The sequence below is a fragment of the Mastigoproctus giganteus genome, chromosome 3 (assembly GCF_048544385.1).
Source record: "Mastigoproctus giganteus isolate SK-2022 chromosome 3, ASM4854438v1, whole genome shotgun sequence".
In the NCBI taxonomy this organism is placed as follows: domain Eukaryota; kingdom Metazoa; phylum Arthropoda; class Arachnida; order Uropygi; family Thelyphonidae; genus Mastigoproctus; species Mastigoproctus giganteus.
Window position 1 is genome coordinate 123296624 of NC_143577.1, and position 16443 is coordinate 123313066.

At 36.0% G+C, this 16443-nt stretch overlaps 1 protein-coding gene across 1 annotated transcript in view; it reads left to right on the top strand.

Moving 5' to 3' along the window:
* Window positions 1-16443, top strand: part of LOC150088255 (intermembrane lipid transfer protein VPS13A-like) — a 3009916-nt gene that overhangs the window by 1967015 nt on the left and 1026458 nt on the right. Inside the window, exon 52 of the mRNA XM_090370087.1 lies at window positions 13981-14095. Within this exon, the coding sequence (XP_090226213.1) occupies window positions 13981-14095 (115 nt within the window). The remainder of the gene's footprint in view (window positions 1-13980; window positions 14096-16443) is intronic.

The following is a 16443-nucleotide window of genomic DNA, read 5'->3' on the forward strand; positions in this document are numbered from 1 at the left end:
CAACAAGATTAGTGAATGGAACAAAGGGATGCTGTTATGAACAAAGGCTTAAGATTTGCAAATTACAGTGTCTGGAGACTAGGCACCTGAGAGGTGATCTGATTGAGGTGTCTAAAGCCTTGAATGATTTGAGCATGCTCAATGCTGATGGGATTCTTCCTCTTGCCCAGAATAATCACCTGAGAGGGCATAAATTCAAATTGAGGAAAGACAGTTGTAGAATAGATGTGCAGAAGTTGCCTTTAGCCAGCAGGTGGTTGATTGCTGGAACAAACTTCCATCTGTTGTAAAAGTTGATAGCTTAAATAGGCAGATGTAGACAAACATTTGAAGTGAGTGGATGGCTGAAATGAAAAGGGTTTCTTTTCTTTTTCCTTCTTTTTGGCTGATGGCTTGCATCTTATGCTTTTACTAATGCTAATACCTGTAAGTGGCATGTCTTTTAAGGTCATTAGTAGAGGCATGTGATGCAAAAGTTAAGATTATATAGCATCAGCCAAAAAAAAAAAAAAAAAAAACCCTTCTCATTTCCCCCATCCATTCACTCCATAAGTTTATCTAGTTCAGCCTTGTATTTATTTATTTAAGCTGCCAACATTTGTTCCAGCAATCAACCACCCACTGGCTAAAGGCGAATTTCTGCACATCTATTCTACACTGTCTTTCCTGCCCTCTCAGGTGCAGAATGTGAGCAAGAGGACAAATCCCATCAGTATTAATCTTACTCAAACCATTCAAGGACTTATACACCTCAATCAGATCACCTTGCAGGTGCCTAGTCTCCAGATGCTGCAATTTGCAGAACTTAAACCTTTCTTGGTTCCACTCACTAGTCTTGTTGCCCTTCTCTGTACCCATTCCAGCAGCTCTATGTCTTTCCTAAAATGAGGCCTACAGACCTGTTTGCAGTACTCCATGTGCGGCCTGTCCATTGCGTTATACAAGGGGATAATCACCTCTTTATCCCTGCTAGCAAAATTCTTATATATCATTGACAAGACCCCATGATGTGGTCTTACAGCTGTGCACTGCTCAGAAAACTTCATATCTGACTGCACAATTAGACCCAGGTCTTTTTCATTTTCCACTACCCTGAGTGTAGTACCACACAGTTTTTATGTTACTCTGGGGTTACTCCTACTCATATGCAGCACTTTGCATTTGTCGATGTTAAACTTCAGTTGCCACCTCTCAGCCCATCTGCTCAACTCTTCCAGATCCTGTTGCAGTAGCTTACCGTCCTTACTGCCATTAACAACCCTACAAACCTTCGTATCATCTGTAAACTTGGACATTAAGCCTGATATATACCTTCATTGATATCGTTGGATAAATAAAGAAAACATGAATGGAATCAATATAGACCCCTGGGGGACACCTCTAATAACATTAGTCTACAAAGAACAGTGTCCCTTGATTACCCCTTACTGTCTTCTCCCACTCAGCCATCTCTTTATCCATAGCAGCAACTTGCCCTTAATGCCATACTTCTCCAACTTGTATAGTATTCCTCCATGTGCAATAGTATCAAAAGCTTTCCTAAAACCAAGTATATGATATCAAAATTATATTTTGCATCCAGTTCCTTTGTGACCACATCCTAGTATCCATTCAAATTGATCAGACAAAACTTCCTGTTAACAAACCCATGCTGTGTCTGAACACATGCCGTGTCTTGTCTAGATGATCCTGCACTGTTTCTTTAACCAGTGAATCTATTTTTTTTCCCGGAATAGAAGTTAAACTAACAGGTCTATAATTACTCATGTCACCTTTCAATCACCCTTTATGAATTGGGTTTACATTTGCACATCTCTAGTCCATGGGGACTTCCACTGAGTCCAAGGATGCCCTCATAATCATGGCTAAGGCCCTGCTTACACTCTTTGCTGCCTCCTTTTTTTTTTTTTTTAATATAACTGGATAGATCCCAATCAGGTGCTAATGATCCCAATCAATGCTAATGCTAATGCTAAAAAAGGTGCTTTTCTTAAGTTTAACTTCAACGATTTCTCCTCCACTTTGCTCTCAGCTATTATAAAATCATTTTAAATCAATGTTAGAGTTTGATAAGCTTCTGGCCTCCACTTCCCTACAGAATTCCTCATGTGTGAATGTGGATGCAAAATATTCATTGAGTTTGTCAGCTACCTGAGCAGAATCATCAACAATCGAATCATTGGTATCAAGTGGACCAATCTGATTCATCCCCTTCTTTGTAGAGTTTATGTAAGTAAAGTTACTGTTGATGATGTTCTGATGGGGAATATAGGTAGATCGCCTAATGACATGCCTGGTGCTTTCAGCTCTTCTGATCCAGCTTTTACACAGTACCTATGGTTTCACAAGCTAATTTCTAGATAGTGCACTGGACTAAACCATTTCAAACTATAAGAGGTATCTGCATCAGTTAATATATAATCTTGCTACGTCTGCTTTTCTGGCTAGTGACGAGAGAGAGAGAGAGAGAGAGAGAGCCTCTAGCCATGTTATCTCATCTCAAGTAACTAGATATATTCTTGGTGTGCATATGCCATATCCTTAATTTCATATTTCTTCTTTTTGTTGTCCTATGTGTTAAAACCTCTTTACCACATGCTCTGAAATTCATCTGTCCCTATTTTTCTCCCAACTCACTCAGCATTGCACTTTTTGACTTCCTTTCTTTGAAACTCAACTTTCTGTATTTAAATTTTCCTGTTTTCATAGTAATCCAACCATGTGTTTATAATTTGTGACAGTGAAATTATTTTCTATAGTAATTGTGATGATGTTACATATGGTGAACATAGCCTTTATGCCCACTTTTTTAAGTTATTCACAGTGAAGAAGCATTATCCAGAAAGAGCCTTTTCAAGTAAGTTTATTTTCGTCATGTTTCTCTACAGAATGAAACAAATTGATGAAAAAAAATTCTTTGATTAATGTAGAGTTTAGCATTTAGCACTAGTTGAGGCATATGAGGCAAGAAAGCAAGCTTATTGAGCATCAGCCAAAAAAAAAAAAAACCCTTCCCATTTCACCCATCCGTTCACTCCAAATGTTTGCCAAGTTCAGCCTTAAATTTATTTAAGCTATCAACTTCCACAACAACAGATGGAAGTCTGTTCCAGCAATGAACTACCTACTGGCTAAAGGCAAATTTCCACACATATATTCTACAACTGTTTTCCTCAATTTGAATCTGTGCCCCCTCAGGTTCTTAATCTGAGCAAGCAGAAGTCTCCCGTCAGCATTGAGCCTGCTCAAACCATTCAAGGCCTTCTCAGGCATTTGGTCTCCAGATGCTGAAACTTGCAGAATTTAAGCCTCTCTTAGTAAGAGAAGCTTAAATTCTGTCCTTAGCCATTCTGATTTTTGTGAATGGATTGGTAAAGCGTAATGAATTATATTTTTAAATACTCAAGGATTAGTTAATTTACCAACAACACAGTATGGAAATTTGTGAGTTCCAATTGCACAGGTATCATATCATAATTCTCTCTCTCTCTCTCTCTCTCTCTCTCTCTCTCTCTCTCTCTCTCTCTCTCTCTCTCTCTCTCCCCCACTGGATTTTTTGTATCTTGGTGCTGCATATTCTTTGCAGAAGATTGCTGCATCTTCTTTATTGCCATTATATTTGCAGGTACATTTTATAATTTAGACCTATTTCATCGATATTGCAGAGTTGTTATTCAGTGTATTTTTCTGTGTTGATGAATAACTTAAATCTTCTGTAATCTTTTGAGCAGCAGATAATTTGTTCCTGTTAATATTCAATAAATGAATCCCATGACATTTTTTCCAAAGTCCAAACCATGTTTGCTATCAGTCATTGATGTAGGATCAAGATGTTTACTTTGATTATGGGTCCTCTGACAAAGTTCTGCATCATTTTTATGGCATAAACCAGCCATAATCCATCAACTGGGAACTCTAATTTTTGTTTCTTTAAAGTGAAGAGAGAGCTTCATAACACTTGTAAACCAAATTTAGTGCATAATCCATATAGATTTTTATGATTTTTTTCTAGTCTTTTGCAGTTATCATAATTCAACAACAATTTTTTTTTTATTGACACACCTCTGTTAAATCTGTCAAGAGCATATAACATAGATTTCATAGAAATAACAACTCTCTTTTCTCAGCCATGTAATTTTAGCATGGCTGTTCCAAAACTAGTTTATAACAAACAATAATCTCTCCAGAAGCATATTACACCAGACTGCTACTATCCACAAGCATTTTTTTTTTTTTTCCATGAAAACCCCAAACAAGAAAGTTATTAGAATGTATCGTACTTATAACCTTGCATGGTGTGAAGTTTGAAATGACAGAAGATACTTATTGACATTAGACTTGAATTTCTGCAAATTGTAGTTTTCATGAAATACATGTGAAGGAAGGTTGTTCCAGAAAACAGATTTTGAAAGGATAAATGAGGAAGAAGAAAAGTTGATTCTGTGAGTGTGAAGTTTGACAGTAAATGAATGCTTGCTGAATGCATTTGGGCTGGTCTGAAAGAGAGAGGTGGGGGAGGGGAATTATAGATGCCAGTTCAGAAGAATTGTACCCAAGGAAGTATCTATAGAAAAGACATGTAGCACAAACAGAACATCTATGAGACAGAGAGTGGAGAGACATTGTAAGAGGTGGATCATTAATTAACCTGATTGCCTGCTTTTGAATAGAATCTGGAAGCCTGTTTTGGGTGCACCACCCCAGATGTAGAAATGACATTTCATGGTAAGGTAGAATTGAGAATTGGACAGAGTGAGTAGTTGTTTAGAAGAAAAATAATGCTGAGAGGAAAAGATAAAACCCAGTTTTTTACATTAAAGAGGAAGAAATATTTGTCATGTTTTTATGTAAATTGAAATTAGAAGTCAGGATAATCTTTATTAGAGATATGTGATCTTATCTTTAGATCTGGGTGCCATCGAAAATAAGCATAAGAGCAGTAGACTCATTTTTGCAAAAATATGAGATGGGATTGATTTTTAGAGGGATTGAAATTAACTAGGTATTCTTTGGAATTGGTAGTGGACATTCAAGAAAATTAAGCTGTTTATGCAGAGCAATGTTTCTCAAACTGGAAGGTAGAATGAAATGTGCTATCATCTAGAAAATTATGGATAGAGTTTCCAGTCAATGAAAGAAAGTCATTAATATACAAGAGGGAAAACAATAGGAGAAGGAACTGAACTTTTGATAACACCAGCAGTAGTGGAAAAGGTAGAAGACAGTGAGTAGTCAGAGAGAAAATTGCATACCCCTTTGCACAAAATAGTTGGCAATCCATAAGATGGAGGCTTGTTTAGAAAACCTTTTTGCCAAATATGATCAAAAGTATTAGATACATCAAGAACAACTGCTTGAGTTTCACCAAACTTTTCCATTGAATTTGTCCATAGATAAATAATATAAGCCAATATATCACCAGTGGAATTGCACTGATGGGATCCTAGAGCACATTAGGACATAAGCCCCAAGTTACAAAATAGTTAACTGACATGTAAGTTAGTGCAAGTGCATCATTTCTACACGCAGCCAGCTAGTAATTAGGAATTGTATCATTAAGTACATCTTCTCATATTGTGAATACTTTCACAACAAGTTACCATGAAATTGCACTACCTCAAATAAGTAACGCTTCGCCAATGGAGAAGACTACTGTTACTTATCTCAGCGGATACCACCACCCAGACAGCACTGTTTCGGAGCTTGTTGGCTCCTTATTGGTGGGTGGGCAGGTACCCTGGTGATGCAACAATGACAACTTAGTTGCGAAGTATAACTCCACAGTATGAGTGATTGTTGTTGTTATTTGGTTTTTAGGAGCATTAGCAACTAAGGCCATATTGCTCCAGGGATATGCGGTGGTCATTTCCTGACCTTTCTGCATCCTCCGTTCACAGGCTCAAACCCCAATCTAATCTAATCAGGAGCAGCGTGTGCTACGCACTGCTGCTCCTGCTCACCTGGCTACAGAGGCACCAATATGAGAGATGCCTAGTGGTGTGCAAGTAATTAAGATCATAGAGCACTTTAAGTAATTAGGAATTGGCTTCATGTAGAAATGATGCACTTGCACTAACTTACATGTCATTTAACTATTTTGCAACCTGACGCTTAGAGCCCTAAAGTGCTCTACGATCGTAATTACTTGCACACCACTAGACTCTCTCATATTGTGGAGTTATACTTTGCAACTTGGTTGTCATCATTGCATCTCCAGAGTACCTGCCCACCCACTGATGAGGAGTGAACAAGCTCCGAAGCGGTGCCTTCTGGTTGGTGGTATTCACCAAGATTAAATAACAGTAGTCTTCTCCATTGATGAAGCATTACTTATTCAAGGTAGTGCAATATCATGGTTACTCGCTATGAAGGTATTCACAATATGAGATGTACTTAATGATGCCAATTCCTAGTTACTTAGTAGCTAGCTGCATGTAGAAATGATACACTTGCACTTACTTACTTACATGACTGATGGGATCCATATTGGTGAGCATTGATCAGAAAACACTAATGATATTAAGAGAAGTAGATTTGAGAACTTTCTTAACAAGTAGTACAGGCAAATGTTGGGAAAAAGTCACAAATTAGATTTAAAATCGAAAGTGTCTTCATTCCCACCCAGACATGATAGGAGGCAGTACATATTATTATTATTATTATTACTAGCCATATAGTGCAAGGAAGCCTGAGGCTTATGCTGCACCAGCTAAAATAAATTTCCAAGTTACCCTGAGAGAGAGAGAGAGAAAAAAGCAGAAGGGAATCGCCAAGAAAGAGAAGAATGGTGATATCCAGCTCAGGACCCTGGGTGTGCCAAGCCCACTCACCAGATGTGAGCCCCTGGGGATAAATATTGAGATTCTTTTTAGTCAATTTGCCATGGAAAGTCAATATGGTCTGTGCTTGTTTAACTGGGGAGACTATTTCTCCAGGGACGGAATACACTTAAATAGAATGGGTGCAAGAATATTAGCTAATACTAGTGGGGTGAGCTGTGAACATTTTAACAAAGGACTTGCAGTTTTGCCAACTTTTTATTTTTCTATTTTTTTACAACTAGGAAAATATAAGAGATACATTTTTTTCATAATAAAATTTTAAAATTGCAAATAAAAAATAACAGGAACTATTTCCCATATCACAAATAATGTAAAAAACTATCACAAAACATTCTAGAATATAAAAAGCAAACTATTCTAGCAAAGGTACACAAAAATCACAGGTTACATGAAAAAAAATTATTACACAAATATTCAAGAAAAATTTATTCTAAAAATTGTCATACATATAGAAGTTACTTCTTTACTAATATTTGTTGTTGATCTTCCGCTTTGCTCAATAGCTGAGCGATGATTACGGAGGAAAGATTTGATGTAATGATCTGGATCAAATTGAATCAATTTGATCTGGATCATTACAATTGGTTTTCCATTTAGATTTATGGTCATCGTATCTGTAACATGTTTAATTGTCAATGATGTTCTTTTTATTGTTACAGTATTATTAATTACACTGAAAGCTTATTCATCTTCAGCACTGCTAATCACAATGGTTTTAAGGATATATCTGGCTTTTTTAATTGAAAAGAGAATTTCACTCAATTTTAAAGATAAACTGTATTCAACAAAATCTCGAAAATCATTCATTTTTATTTCATATTTTCTCCCATACTCCATGTTTTCAGTTAGCATATATTTAAAATTTCTTTCAATTCCTCATTGTCAATGATATCATTATTTTCTTTATTTAATTTAAAATTACTCTGTTGCATTAATAACCTAACCTTTAAGGATAAAACAATGCAGTTTAATAACTTGTCACAAGGTAATTTTTTAAATGTGTTCTTACTTTCAATTTTGATTCCTTTAAATTCTTTAAACTTCAACATGCTTTCAATTTTAGCTTAATGATTTTTCAAATTATCAATAGCATTGATAGTTCAAATAATTAATTTATCTGCTTTTACTGTAGTGATACTACGACTTTTTAAAGCTTCTGAAAGGTAAGAGAGCTCCTGCAGGATGTCGATCATTATTGCTAAATCATTAAGAAATTCCAGATTTAAAAGTCGGTTAATAATTCTGAATATTTAACTTCTGATTCAAAATGTTTGCACGAAGTGGAATAATTCCTCCAAACCACAATTGCTGTCTGCAAGCTACAAACTGCCCATCGCGGCCCAAACGCATGCCTGAGCTATATAATTTCCAAACTAAGTTCTTTGGCAATCATCCTTAAATCATGCTGATTTTTTTTGAGAATGGTGATATAATGCATACAGTTTATCTAGAAATATTTCAAAATTATTCACTTCTTTTATATTTTTTATAGAATCATCTAATGCTAATTTCAAACAATAAGCCAGGCAGTGCCAAATAATGATACTTGGAAATTGTTATAAAAGTCTGGTTGAAACACCGGACCTTTTTCCCAGCATTACACTAGCACCATTGGAACAATATTCAATAAGATTTTATTTTAAATATTTTTCAGAAAAACCACAGCTATTTAGAGCTATAATTATGCTAGAATGTATGCATTTCGCAATTGTCTTTTCTAGTTCAATAAAATCTATAAAAATCATACATGGCTCAGCAAGTTCAACACATTGGTAAAGAATTAAAGAATATAATCTCTGTGAGTATTACTGCATTTAAAACATAATGCAAATTACCGTAACAGACAGAAACTGTCATTTACAAACAGAAACTGACATTAATATTAAAATTAGCCTGCCAAAGCAATAAAATTGCACAGAGGCCCTAATGAAGCAGCAGAAGAACAGAAAAACTGTTTTAACTCACTGCCTGACCAGATTACTGCCAAAAGAAGGAATGAAGTTGATGACAGAAAATAAAAACAAATTATAGAAATAATATAGCAGGCAGTATGAGTAGTGCAAAGTGATACAACTAGCACACATTACATACATTAAAAAAATAAAAATAGTACAAAGAAGAAAAACAGAATATCACAAATATAAGTGGCTGCTTAAAGCAATATCCAACAACATGTAGTGTAATATATAAAAGTTAATAATAATAAAAAAGAAAGAAAAATAAAGAGAGAGATACAAAAGATAAAAAGAATAACTTACCACAAATATAAGTGGCTGCATAAAGCAATATCCAAAAACATATCGTGCAGACTATAAAAGAATATAAATTTAAAAAAAAAAAGCGGTAGTAGAGTGAAGAAACAAATAAATAACAAACACAAAAGAAGACATTGAAGATATATGGTAGGAATATATGTATAAAATTTAAAATATTAAATATAAGGCAAATAAAGCTAAAATTAATAAACCAATAATGATAATTTTAGACCAGTGCTCACTTAATAATGCCGAGGCCACAAAATGTGAAATATTGCAAATGATACATATAATATACCAAATACTAAAGAGAATAGAAATAAGACAAACAACAAGGAACATGCAAAAACATCCATTATATCCATTCTCATTAGAGGGCCACTGGATATAATGGCTGTGAATATTACTGAATGCAAATTACTACAATGGACGGAAACTGACGTTAACTGAAACATCAGCCTACCAAAACAATAAAATCGTATCACAGAGGCCCTGATGCAGTAAAAGAAGAACGGTAAAAGTTTAAGCACTCACCTCTAGGCAAGATTAATAATGCAAATTACAGCAACAGACAGAAACTGACATTAACATTAAAATTAGCATTAGCATTAGTAGAGGCATATGATGCAAGAAAGCAAGCTTATTCAGCATCAGCCAAAAAAAAAAAAAAAAACCCTCTCCCATTTCACCCCTCCGTTCGTTCGAAATACCTGTCCAGTTGAGCTTTAAATTTGTTTAGGCTATCAACTTCAACAACAAGTGATGGAAGTCGGTTCCACCAACCAACCACCCGCTGGCCAAAGGCAAATTTCCGCACATCTATCCGACATCCGTCCTTCCTCAATTTGAATTTATGCCCTCTGAGGTGATTATTCTGAGAAAGATGAAGAATCCCATTGGCATTGAGCATGCTCAAACTATTCAAAGCCTTATACACCTCTATCAGATCACCTCGCCGGTGCCTAGTCTCCAGACTCTGTAATTTGCAAAACTTAAGCCTTTCTTCATAAGAGCAACCCTTTGTTCCATTTACTAATCTTGTTGCCCTTCTCTGTACCCGTTCCAGCAGCTCTACATCCTTCTTGAAATGAGGCCTCCAGACCTGTATACAGTACTCAAGATGTGGCCTAACCATTGCCTTATACAAGGGAATAATCACCTCCTTATCCCTGCTAGAAAAATTCCTGTATATCATTGACAAGACACCATGAGCTACTCTTGCAGCTCGTCTGCACTGCTCAGAGAACTTCATATCTGCCTGCACAATTACCCCCAGGTCCTTTTCATTCTCCACCACTGTCAGTGTAGTACCGCAGAGTTGATACATTGCTCTGGGGTTACTGTTACCCATATGTAGTACTTTACATTTGTCAATGTTAAACTTCATTTGCCACCTCTCAGCCCATCTGTTCAACCTTTCCAGATCCTGTTGCAGCAGCATAGCGTCAGTAGTGTCCTGAACGACCCTGCCAACCTTTGTATCATCTGCAAACTTAGACATTAAACTTGATATCCCATCATCAATATCATTCATAAACACCGAAAACAACAATGGACCCAACACTGAACCTTGAGGAACTCCACTAATAACATTAGTCCACGTTGAGCAGTGTCCATTGATTACCACTCTCTGTCTTCTGCCACTCAACCATCCCCTTATCCATAGCAGCAATTTGCCTCCAATGCCACACTGCTCCAATTTGTGCAGCAGTCTACCATGTGCAACAGTATCAAAAGCCTTTCTAAGATCCAAATATATAATATCAAAGTTATTCCCTGCATCCAGTTCTTTTGTGACTACATCATAGTATCCAATCAAATTGGTCAGGCAAGACCTGCCCTTAACAAAACCATGCTGCGTCTGAGCTATAACTGAATTCTTGTCTAGATGATCCTGCAGTGCTTCTTTAACCAGTGCCTCCATTAATTTACCTGGAACAGAAGTTAAACTAACAGGTCTATAATTACTTGTGTCAGCCTTTGATCCTCCTTTGTGAATTGGGGTTACATTTGCACATTTCCAGTCTATGGGTACCTCTCCTGAGTCCAAAGAAGCTCTCATAATTATGGCTAGGGGTTTGCATACTTCCTTTGCTGCCTCCTTTAATATAACTGGATAGATCCCATCCACCCCAGGTGCCTTTTTTATGTTTTTCCTCAACAATCTCTCCTCCACTTTCCTCTCAGTTATTACAAAATCATCCAGCTCACTGCCAATGTTTACTTTACCTACATCATTCTCCTTCCTGAATAACTCCTCATGCGTGAATGTAGATGCAAAATACTCGTTTAGATTGTTAGCCACCTGAGCAGGATCCTCAACTGTTGAACCATCAATATCCAGTGGACCAATCTGATTCATCCCTTTCCTTCTCGAGTTCAAGTATGTAAAGAACTCCTTTCTGTTTTTCTTTGCATCCTTTGCCAAGGATTTTTCGTAGTCTGCCTTTGCCTGCCTAATCTCCTTTGTGACTTGGTTACAGACCAACTTATATCTATCATAGGCTTCCATGTCACCCATTAATTTGTATGTATCCCATGCATTTTTCTTCTCTGCCACATGTCTCATTAGTCCATCTGACAACCATTTAGGCCTAAACCTTGAACAATATTTCTTAGTTGGTATGTAAAGCCTGGTAGCCACCAAGATTAGCTCCTTGAATGCTTCCCATATTGAGTTTGCTGTTGGTAACATCATCAGTTGGTCCCACTGTATAGAATTTAAATACTGTCTCAGACCATCATAGTCGCCTTTACGAAAACAAAATCAGCCGGCCAAAGCAATAAAATCGCACGGAGGCCCTAATGAAGCATCAGAAGAACAGAAAAAGCTTAAGCACTCACTGCCTGACCAGTTTACTGACAAAAGAAGGAATGAAGTTGATCACAGAAAATAAAAACAAATTATAGAAAAAATATAGCAGGGCAGTAGAGAATGAATAGTACAAAACAAAGCAACTAGCATGGAGTTAATGACAGAAAATAAAAACAAATTATAGACAGATTATAGAGGGCAGTATGAGCAGTGCAAGGCAAAGAAGCTTGTTTTTTATTTTCTTTCATCAATTTTATTTATTATTATTGATCTAAATTTATCACAAATTATCATTATTATATTATCATTATATACTACTAAATTTATCATCATTGGCTTATTAATTTGTCTTTTTTGCTTTATATTTAATATTTTAAATTTTATACATATATTCCTATCATGTATCTTCATTCTCCTCTTCTGTCTTTGTTATTTATTTGTATCTTCGCTCTACTACCAATTCTTTTTTCTCTAATTTATATACTTTTATAGTCTACACAACGTGCTGTTGGATATTGCATTATGCAGTCACGTGGTTATTTATTCTTTTTATTCTTTGTATTTCTCTCTTTCTTTTTCTTCATTTTTTATTATTATTAACTAATATATATATGAAGATATGAAATAAGTATATTTGGGTAAAAGGTGGCAACAGAGAGATAAAAAAATAAAAATAAAGATGGTATGACAAATGCACCTGAGCATTCAAAGCAGCAGCAAAGGACACAAAAGTTTATATATGCAAGGCGGAATTAATAGGAATTAAAAAAAAAAAAAAAAAAAGTGAAGATAGAAGCGTAAATTACACAAAATGTTATTAGTTACTACTAATAAGCAGAAAAAGGAAGTATTGTAGGCGTGAAAAAGAATGTGAAAATCCTGTTTGTTATAATGAATTAAACAAAATTATAGGCCGAATTGAAAAGCCAATTAGAGAGTAGGTAACTGTAAAGCAAAGAACGATTAAATTAAAATAAGGAGTGATAGCCAGCATCAGATGCCTATGGGTAATTTTGGTTATATGTCCAAAAAAGGGGTAGAGCAAATATAAAATTCAAATCTGATTTTAGCTAAAAGTAAAAATGTATACATGATCAGGTACTTCATTAGGGGACTACACCTGAACATGTATCAAGGACTGTGTTTCTATACATTTGCAGTCCATACCTGTGGAGAATAAACAAATTTAAGAATAAAACCGAGTGAGATCAAAAGAGGGGTAAAGTAGTATAACTCTCACAAAATATGGAAACGGTAGTCCCAACGCAGTGTATGCTTTATAGCAAAATAAATTAAGGTGAATTAAGAAGTATAGTGGAAATAAAATTAAAATAGAAAAATAAAAAATAAAAATAAGTGTTTATAGTGCAAACTAGATGCAAAAATATGTGTTTATAAGTGAAAAACTCAATTTAGAATAATTTATTTAATGAGTTTTTTAATGAGCTTTATTTTACTAAATTTAATGAGCATATTGCAAATTTGCAATAGTACAGCATATTTGCAATATGCAGTACTATTCAAATCATGCTATACTACAAAATATAAGTAATACATTTAAAACAGCTTTCAAAATAAAACTTAAGTGCCAAAGAATAATTTTTTACTATTGAACTAAAAAAAATTGTCTACAAATTACTTAATCAAATCTTCCTTCGCTGTTCTTAAATGTAATATTTCACAGCTAACCGCCCCACATCCACTCAGCTAATTTCAGTAATCCTGCTTCCTCAATGAAACTGCGTGGGTTTTATTTATTTATTATTTTTTTTCTAACTGCTCCATGCTCCACATCCACTCTGTTTAACTGCCAACATCAGTAATTCTGCTTGCTCAATGAAACTGCATTTTTTATTATTATTTTTTTATTTTGGAATCAGAATTATTCATTTTAGGGCAATGAATTATTAGGGCTAAATGCCTTGTAGGGATTTTAAAAAAATGAAATCAGCAGAAAAGATGAATTAAATGGAATAAAACTGTGTGTGTGTGTGCACGAGTGTGGATTGGTAGGTGGGGATATTATTTTTTTTTTTATCCTCATATGAAATTAAAAATTCTTTCCTAGGTATGGCATCAGCTCTGAAGGTCTCTGGTGGCAGGATATAAGTGTTTCACAAAATAATAAGAAATATTTGGATTGTCCTTGCCATAATATTACAGACATGAGATTTGCAGTTCTGGTAAATTTCATTTTCTTGCTTTGACATATTTTCCTTAAAAAAAAAAAAAAGAATTTTTGTGATGTATAGGTAAAAGTTTTAGAAATATTATCATATTAAAAATATCTGTTTTGATTTCTGTATATTTATTTCTGATTGATCTTTTATCTTTAGGAATTAATTTTTGTTATAGCATTAGCATTACCAAGGGCACACAATACAAGAAAGCACGCTTATATAGCATCAGCCAAAAAAAAAAAACCCACACAGGCCCTTCTCATTTCACCTATCCACTAGCTCCAACTGTTTGTCCAGTTATGCCTTGAATCTGTTTAACCTATCAACTTCCACAATGACAGAAGGAACTTTGTTCCAGCAATCAACCACCCACTGGCTAAAGGCAAACTTCTGCACATCTAATTTACAACTGTCTTTCCTCAATTTGAATTTATGCCCTCTCAGGTGATTATTCTGAGCAAGAGGAAGAACCCACCAGCATTGAGAATGCTCAAACCATTCAAGATTTATACACCTCAATCAGTTCACCTCGAAGGTGCCTAGTCCCCAGACACTGCAATTTGCAAACCTTAAGCTTTTCTTCATAAGAGCAACCCTTTGTTCCATTCACTAATCTTGTTGCCCTTCTCTGTACTCTTTCCAATAGCTCTACATCCTTCTTAAAATGAGGCCTCCAGACCTGTATACAGTACTGCAGGTGAGGCCTAACCATTGGTTTATACAATGGAATAATCACCTCATTATCCCTGCTAGAAAACTTCCTGTATATCATTGACAAGACACCATGAGCTACTCTTGCAGACCGTCTGCACTGCCCAAAAAACATCATATCTGCCTGCACAATTACTCCCAGGCCTTTTTCACTCTATGCCACTGTCAGTGTAGTACCACACAGTTGATACGTTACTCTGTGGATACTGCTTCCCATATGCAGTACTTTACATTTGTCAATGTTAAACCTCAGTTGCCACCTCTCAGCCTATGTGCTCAACTTTTCTATATCCTGCTGCAGCAGCATATTATCATTAGTGTCATTAACAACCCTACCAACTTTTGTATTGTCTGCAAATTTCGACATTAACCCTGATATGCCATCATCAATATCATTGATGAATATAGAAAACAACAATGGACCGAACACTGAACCCTGGGGGACTCCACTAATAACATTAGTCCACGAAGAGCAGTGATTACCACTCTCTGTCTTCTCCCTCTCAACCATCCCTTTATCCATAGCAGCAGTTTGCCTCCAATGCTACACTGCTCCAATTTGTGCAGCAGTCATCCATGTGCAACGGTATCTAAAGCCTTTCTAAGATCTAAATATATAATATCAAAAATATTCTTTGCATCCAGTTCCTTTGTTACTACATCATAGTATCCAATCAAATTGGTCAGAAAAGACTACCCCTTAATAAATCCATATTGTGTGTGAGATATAACTGAAGTCTTGTCTAGATGATCCTGCAATGCTTTTTTAACCAGAGCTTCCATTAATTTCCCTGGATGTTAAACTAACAGGTCTGTAATTACCTCTGTCTCCCCCTGATCCTCCATTGTGAATTGGGGTCACATTTGCACATCTCTATTCCATGGAAAACTCACTGAGATCAAGGAAGCCCTCAAAATTATGGCTAAGGGTTTGCTTACTTCCCTTGCCACCTCCTTTAATATAACTGAATAGATTCCATCCACCCCAGGTGCCTTTCCTTTTTTTTAACTGAGAGTAAATTAATACACGTCTGGCATTCCCCTCCCTGAAAAACTCCTCATGTGTGAATGTCAAGCAAAATATTCATTTAGTTTGTTAGATACCTGAGCAGGAGCATTAGCATTAGCATTAGTAGAGGCATTTGATGCAAGAAAGCAAGCTTATGCAGCATCAGCCAAAAAAAAAAAAAAAAAAACCCACTTCCACTTGACCCCTCTGTTCGTTCAAAATACCTGTCCAGCTGAGACTTAAACTTATTTAGGCTATCAACCTCCACCACAAGGGATGGCAGTCTGTTCCACCAACCAACCACCCGCTGGCTAAAGGCAAATTTCCGCACGTTTATCCTACATCTGTCTTTCCTCAATTTGAATTTATGCCCTCTCAGGTGATTTTTCTGAGCTAGAGGAAGAATCCCATCAGCATTGAGCAGGCTTAAACCATTCAAGGCTTTATACATCTCTATCAGATCACCTCGCTGGTGCCTAGTCTCCAGACACTGTAATTTGCAAAACTTAAGCCTTTCTTCGTAAGAGCACCCCTTTGTTCCATTCACTTATCTTGTTGCCCTTCTCTGTACTCGTTCCAGCAGCTCTACATCCTTCTTGAAATGAGGCCTCCAGACCTCTATACAGTACTC